Below are 7,948 nucleotides of genomic sequence, written 5' to 3'. Positions count from 1 at the left end.
AACAGTTTTGTGATATTTTATAGCCATCGCCATCGTTAAACGACATTTTCATCTATCTATTACGTTTGCACGTTCAAAAACCTAAATTTTTCGATATTTTCGAAATTTAGAAATTTAGAAACAAATGTTTCTTTTCATCTTGATTTTAATTTTTTTTTTAATTTTATGACGTGTAGAAAATTAATCAAAATAATATTATACTTACATAATACTTAAATATTACATTTCCAACATAGATTTTCTAAAGTCAAATAGCTTCAGGGTTTATTACTAATATTAATATACTTTAGACAGAGATGGCAGAACGGCTCGTAGATATCACTGGTAAACCGAGAGCTGGTAGCACTTTGACCAGAAGGTAAGCATGGCCATTCAAGGAGGTACCAGTAACTTGGGTGCACTGCTTCAATGTATCGCGTTGGATTACATTAATTTTTTTTAATGTAATGTTATTGTTTGTTGCTGTAAAATAATTAATACGAACAAAAAACTTACATATATATTAATTATCTATTTATTTAAAATTATTGAATAGTTGCCAATAATATACATATATATTCAAATTTTGTTTTATTGAAATTGCTTTCTATAGAAATTATTTACTTGCGTTATATAGTTTTCTGTATATCTGTGGACTATATTCACATTGTGGTATAAACACATAAGTATCCAATATAGAGATATATGTTACGTGATTTTATTTGTAGACTTATATATTATTATTGTGTATCTGTATTTATAGATAATAATTCTATAGTTTTTAAATAGAGTCTAAGACTGAAGTCTAAATTTCTAGGATATAAAAAAAACAAAGACGCTTTTATTGAATGAGTTACATTAAATACATAAGTATCTAATAATATAACAATAACAAATAAAATATTATAAATGCAGTCGAGTTCCTTTTTAAATACATTACTTGTATATATTACAGTTGGTATGGTTTTGACAATATATATATATTTAAAAAACAATTTTATTATTGTACTGCATCGGTATAGAAAATTAATGTAAATCACAATATAAATTATAACTTTATTTTGTATCAAACATCAAAAATATATGCAACAAGAAATGCCAAAATTAAACGTCCAAACAAAGTAATCAATAATTACAAAATGTAACATCAAAATCGACTTTAAGTTTAACAAATTTATAAAGAACCAACACGGGAGTACATGCTATTAAATTTAAAAGGAATAATCAACATCGGTTGAGAATTAACGAAGACACATGCATGGTAATAGCTGTTCATGCACGGAATTTTCATTTCATGTTAGCCAAAGACCTACATAAATAAACAATGTAAATAAACTGGTTTTAAAGAAATAAGAAATTCAGTTGAGTTCCTTGCCAGTTCTTCTCAATTGAATCTGTATATATATTGAACTGTATACCGTCCAGATAGGAAGACAAGTATCATACAAAAAAAAATTGACGTTCATAAGCGGCTAAAGTGAATATGATTTTTTTTAGGAAGTTACTACCTGTAATATGCGACCTGCATAGATATAGATCTATGCAGCACAATAGTGTGCTCGCCCTTTTTCAGAGTTCGGTACCTAGACCCATCAGGGACAAGAATTGAAGGATATTCTTAAAAAATATATATTTATATTAATACTATATATATTACCAATTAAATTAAATTCAAAATCTATAATTTCAATATTCTATCATTTGTTGAAGTTTTGTTTAATCGAAAACTAAAGTAACCACTCCTGTGTTGGTCCTACTTTGTTTAGGTAAATAATAATTACAAGGTTTTTCTATCATTGGTTTAGAACTTGTAATGTTATGTGTATTAAAACATAATTTAAAATGCTAAATAATCTTTTATTTCAGATTGAAATCACAGTAAATTGTATCTAATAGCAAATTATAATTAGGACTAAAATTGCATAATAGGCGCAGGTTGTTCAGATTCTTAGAATAGGAGTAATTTTGTAATTGGATTACCAAGCTATTAATATGTGATAAGCAACATGGATATCACGTTATCATATGACGACCGTGATAGCCCTTGTGCGTGATAGTTTATAACGTCCCAATTATTAATTTAATTATATTTTTAACATTAAACAAAATAATTAAACTTACAAGTCCTTAAGTTTTAAAAAAATATCTGTGTTGTGTTGCATGTGTTAAAATATAATGGGATTATTTTTCTGTTTCTGTACCCATTATTATTTTAGTCCTAATATAATGTGTGGCAACATACTGTACATAACAAACATACATATTAACATCATTGCCTTGCCTTTATCCCATTATTTGGGGTCAGCGCAGTATGTCATTGTATATATATATATCCAAAGACATATACATGCATATAATTATTATACGTATGTATATATTATGTTTAATATGTTACCACAAATGTATAAAAAAATTATAGGTAGGAAATGGAGCTGTCTCTACTACATTCTGTATTAAGATATTATTTCATACATTCATGAAAGTTATTGCAAATTCGATATACATTTAATATTACCGACCGTATTTATTATCTATCCATTTATAATAGGTATACATACATAGATGTGATATGATTATTTCCACCCATTACTTAACTATTCGATTGATTATTGAAATTCTCATTATTCAAAAAACCTATTCGTTTATATTATATTCACTAAATATAACATTTTTTTTATATAAATGCAATATTCGAAAATGCATGGAACGAAAGAGACAACATAAGAGTTTTGAGTTTTTTTTTATTTATGTATCGGACATAATGGGTAAACAGTACAGTGAAAATTTTTACTAATCTCTAAATTTTCATCTAAATTTTCTACAACATGAACGATTTAATGCAATAATAATATTATATAAACGTTTACACGCGTCTAAATTACACCTTTTTTTTTTTTCAAATATATTTTAAAGAATTTACAATTCATGACAATCATGGTAAATATTTACATTCTAATTCTTATGCTAGCGAAAATTAAAACGAAAATACAATTCCTTGAATCAAATAAATTGGTACCACATATAGTCTATGGCACGTATACACATCGTAGACATTTTAGAAAATTTTAATAAAAAAAATAACATAACCATTTCTTTAAACACAAACGTTCAGATCATTATTAAATAAATCACAAAATAATTACTACTTATACAAAAATATACCAAGTTTGTTTTTAAAATAATTGCAAATATATTTTTATATCACACCTAATTGGAAATATTTTACTCTTAAAAAACGACTGATAGTTTGTATGCACTAAATTGCAAGAAAGAATGAAAAAATGAACGTAGTTGGGTAATTACATGACAATCCATAAGCGGTGATAAAAAGTGAAAGAGTTTATTTATTTTTTCTCTTTTTTTATTTTTCAATATCTCCTAGAAAGGCATAATAAATGCGTGTAAAAGTTTTAATTTCAAATCACAATTTTATCTTTTATCTTTCTGTTTTTATCTTTAATATTCCTAGGAGGTGTGACATAAAATATTTATGTATCACTCGGGAGAAAGTATAGCTAAGGCATAAGAAATTTCTACCCTCATCTGGTATTTAATAATAATAATGTTAACAATGTTGACAAATAATTAAACTGTGTATTTAACACTATAGATCCAGGATTTAGCCATCTCATCTACGATTCATAAATCTAATAGAAAAATATCGTCATTATAAAATAACAGATGAGAATATATATTTCTTATATTACTTTTAAACTTGTGTGATTTGGAAACTCGCCTTTTGAGGTTGATGTATTAAATTTCACACTAGTTAACCGCATTATTTCATCCCTTAGTGTATAATGTACTATTAGCATAGAGGATAATATTTCTACAGAGTGTAAGTTTAAATGCATTACCACAATCAGCTAAATTGCATTAGTCAAACAGAAATATCAACAATACAAAAAATAAAAATCGGCTCGAAGGACCAAAAAACAACGATATTAATCGAAATGTCGTGTTTATGTGCATGCTTTTATCATTTACGACTGAGCACTGGCTGAAAATCTTCCACTCTGTATATTTAATCCTCAGTGTATTAATTATTAATTATATATATCATTTATTGCAAATTAAAATGAGATCTTTGAAATCAATTCCAAAAAAGTGGGTGTGTCTTTAAAATGAATATAAAAATGCGTAAACTGAAACGCTATGCGTAATAATGTATGTTCTAACGTTTATGTACCGTATGTATTATTATAATTTAATACAACTACTTATTGTTCTTACTATTTGTATGTTACAAGATGATTAAATATTTTTAAATATTGATATGGACCTTTTAAGGTTACTCGACATTGGCTGTTCACTCGCACATCTTTGCCTAAATTTCTCTAACACTTAGATACACTATAAATAGATCACTAACAAATATCTGAATTACAGCTACCAAACCTAAACGTAAGGCGAATAGAAATAAAATAATTAAAACCTATAATACTTCAAAGGGTCCCGTTAAAACCGGGTGATAAAAAAATGAACAAAAAATATATTTGGTTACAGTTATACAATTCCTCGTACGGAGATCGTCCATTCAAATATAAAAAGTCCAACAGTGAACACATTACACGTTCTAGAACACCATTCTAAATAACTTGAAATAGATCTAAACCCGTAAATATAAAGTATTACATACTGTGATACTTACATTATAGCCCTAAATATTATTACGCAAAAAAATCACGACTCACATTGCGTTTTTAATACAATCCATCGATAGCACGGTTTTAATAACCGGATATAACCACTTTTCGCAACACTTAACTGGTTCGAACTGGTTTCGGCCAGTTTATTTATCAGATCTTTGCTCGTTGAGGGATAGATTCTCGGCTTCGTCCTTGATGTGAGATATGGAGGCTCTGTATCTATCCTCAGAACGAGGGTAGTCGTCGTAGGGGCTCGTCTCGCCAGATCTATTGCTTGAAGACTCCTTGTTGGAATTTGCGTAATCGCCTGAAATTTAATAAATGAATAGGTTTTACAATTCAATACAAATAACATTACAATTTATATATTTTTTTATAGAGAAGTGAATTTGTAAGTTTTATATAAAATTGCAATATACAAAAAAGTAAAGCAAGTACATTTTTAAAATATAATATGCCGTAAGTTTAAATATAATAATGTTATACAAAAGAAAAAAATACAATGTTTACGTGTTATTAAGTAAAATAAAATAATAATAAAAATAAATGAAGTTATAGTATCTACATTCTTCTTGTGATGAGTCTGCATTCCGAATGAACGGTAGAATCAAAAAACTTGACTATTCAAAAGTGTTAAAAGTTTGAAAATATTAAGTTTATTTGAATAAATATTACCTAATTCTATTTCTATTTCTATCAATTTAGAAATTCTTAAAATAATATTTAAAAGAAAATTGTCCGTTATCTTCAAAATATTCTGATAGAGTTTAGCGATTTAATAAAGAACTTCACTCAATTATCCAGTCTAGTCACACTAAGAGGCCAGTTAGAATGAAATTGATTAAACATAAATAGACAAATGAAATTGATTACATTTACTTAAATTTAAAATTATTAAATTTTAATATTGTCACAACTTTTCTTGTAAGTTAACTTGCAGAAAAGATGCATGTCTTTATGGAAATTAAGTAAAATTTGAAATTCAATGAATATATTTTGTTTAGTCACCTTTATTGGAATAATCAGAAGCTTGCATCTCATTCTTGAGCGCGTATATATTCGGCTTGATGTCCTGTGCGTCAGATGCACTTAAATCTTCCGCTTTCACGTCATGAGATGAACTGCTGCTACCGTATCCATTCATTATGGGAGGACGACTGAAGATAAAGAGAATTGTGTATCTAACTGTACATGTGTAGCAATAGAGACGCAAGAAGAACTTATTTTTATACTTTCGTGTTTAGTATTCATTTTTAATATAGTTAAACGGGTTTTAACAAGAACAATTTTATGGTAAAGTAGTTGTTCCCGTGACTTCGTCCGCGTGAAATTTAACTTTATTTTTCTAAAATAAAAGTAGCCTAAGTTACTCCTTATTATATCAGCTACCTGCCAAAAAAAGTCCCGTCAAAATCGGTGCACCCATTTCAGAGATTAGCCGGAACAAACAGACCGATAGACAGACAGACAAAAACTGTAAAAAATGTTGTTTTGGTGTATGTTTCGTATTTATATTCATATGCATGTAAAAAAAACGGTTATTTCAAGATTACAACAAACAGACACTCCAATTTTATTTATATGTATAGATAAAGGTAACGGTACAGGTGCAGGTAAAATGCCTTTTCTTGAACATATCTTTATTTACGATAAAATTATTCGTATTAAAACCTGTTTAACTGTATTAATAATAGACAGGAAATAAACAATCCAATCAAAATAAACAACAATCCACTGAAAACAAAGTTTGAAAAGATCATTTCCAAATGTTAGTAATAAACATCAATATTGTAAAATAGTAATTACTGAATATCAAATCAAATATCATTATTTATGTATGTCTACAGATACTTATGATATGTCAAATCTACCGCCAGTTCTGAGTGCTCTCGTGCTAGGGAGCACTGACAAGAAACTTAGATCTTATTCTTTTCAAATGAATTTGTGCATGATTACAGAAATACAGATATATTTTTAAATTTAATTAGGGAAAATGTAGTGACAGTAACACAAGATACACATTGACCCGGCCCAGCAACTTGACAAATTTTGTTCAGTGGACATCGTTGTATTACGTTATGTGTATAGAATGATATATATCAGCTAGAAACTCTGCAATTGTATAGCATGTTTTTTCTATTAATATATTTCTAAGAGCAGTTTTAAATTGATGTATATTGTTTATAGATTTTAATTCCTTAGGAAGTTTATTATATATTTTAAGCTCTTTCCCTAAAACCCCATTTGCTGATTTGCAGTTTCAGCTGCAAATTTACTATTGCTGCTGCTCTAATAATAAACCATATACCTGTAATCTTCATGAGATGATGGATACTCGTCAGTTTGCATCATATGATCTTCACCGGACATGTACGACAAATTGCAATCTTCCATCATACCCTAGAGGAATAGAGATATGTAATCATTAGTATAAAAATAAACGATGATGTATATATACATGATCACAAATTAACGTAAACTGTAAAAAATAAAAATAAAAAGTTGATTTAATACACTAAATTTTAATTAGGCTGACTGATAATTACACATATAACAACAGAGTAACAAATTTAAAAATTAAAAAAAATTCACTATCACAAAAATAGTCTGTAGCATTTAATTTTTCCAACATTGGATTTACAGAATGATAATTAGACTCATTCTGTAAATCCAATGTTGGAAAAATTAAATGCTACAGACTATTTTTGTGATAGTGAATTTTTTTTAATTTTAACTAATAATAGTATTTTATTATGTCAAAGAATCATATCATAGTATGATCATAGTATTGTAATATATACCTGAAGATTTCGTTTGAGCGCTTCACTATAGCCATGCGGGCTGGTCATCATTGGAGGGCTTTGGGCTCCCATAAATCTGTCGAACAGAAAGACTATTGCAAATTTCTATTTGTATACTATAAATATATAATTTTGTTTGCATTTATAAAACCTTATTTAATTTATTATCATATTTACCACACTAAATTTTCATTGTAAAGACATGACTCGAAATAATAAAGGAATGAACTGTAACATCATTGACTTAAAAATAAATAATAAATTAAAATCATACCCCGGCCATTTCAGACCTCTTCTAAAATAATGGTTGAAAACCATCCCTTAATTATTTAACGAAAGAATTTCTTGTGAAGGTGTAAATTGTGGAGTGTTGAATTTTGAATAAAATAGTCCAATTCGTCTGTAGAAGTGGTAAGTGTATATATGAGATGTGTGTTTGTGTGTGATAGAGAAAGATAAATAGAATAAAATAGTATAAAAAGGCAAGCTTATTGATAAATTTAAGAAAAATATACATCT

The 7,948-nt window shown here is 27.6% G+C and overlaps 1 protein-coding gene across 1 annotated transcript; it reads right to left on the bottom strand.

Annotated features, from left to right (window-relative positions):
- Nucleotides 1-4,647: 4,647 nt before the first annotated feature.
- LOC131846233 (uncharacterized) lies at nt 4,648-7,505 on the bottom strand. The gene is made up of 4 exons (XM_059195488.1): nt 7,430-7,505; nt 6,937-7,028; nt 5,637-5,785; nt 4,648-4,935 (listed from the first exon to the last, which is right to left on the bottom strand). The coding sequence occupies exons 1-4, from the start codon at nt 7,499-7,501 to the stop codon at nt 4,772-4,774; spliced, it is 477 nt and encodes a 158-aa protein (XP_059051471.1). The 5' UTR covers nt 7,502-7,505; the 3' UTR covers nt 4,648-4,771.
- Between the last annotated feature and the right edge of the window lie 443 nt (nt 7,506-7,948).

Source organism: Achroia grisella, unplaced genomic scaffold (genome assembly GCF_030625045.1).
Source record: "Achroia grisella isolate CSIRO2021 unplaced genomic scaffold, CSIRO_AGI_Agris_v1 utg507, whole genome shotgun sequence".
NCBI lineage: Eukaryota > Metazoa > Arthropoda > Insecta > Lepidoptera > Pyralidae > Achroia > Achroia grisella.
This window is presented reverse-complemented; position numbering and strand designations above follow the sequence as displayed.

Excerpts from the sequence above, each read along its gene's own strand:
- LOC131846233 (XM_059195488.1), bottom strand. The coding sequence starts at position 7,501 with ATGGGAGCCCAAAGCCCTCCAATGATGACCAGCCCGCATGGCTATAGT. Across the intron at positions 7,029-7,429 it reads CGCTCAAACGAAATCTTCAG|GGTATGATGGAAGATTGCAA; the intron begins GTATATATTACA and ends CTATTCCTCTAG. Across the intron at positions 4,936-5,636 it reads TTCTGATTATTCCAATAAAG|GCGATTACGCAAATTCCAAC; the intron begins GTGACTAAACAA and ends ATTAAATTTCAG.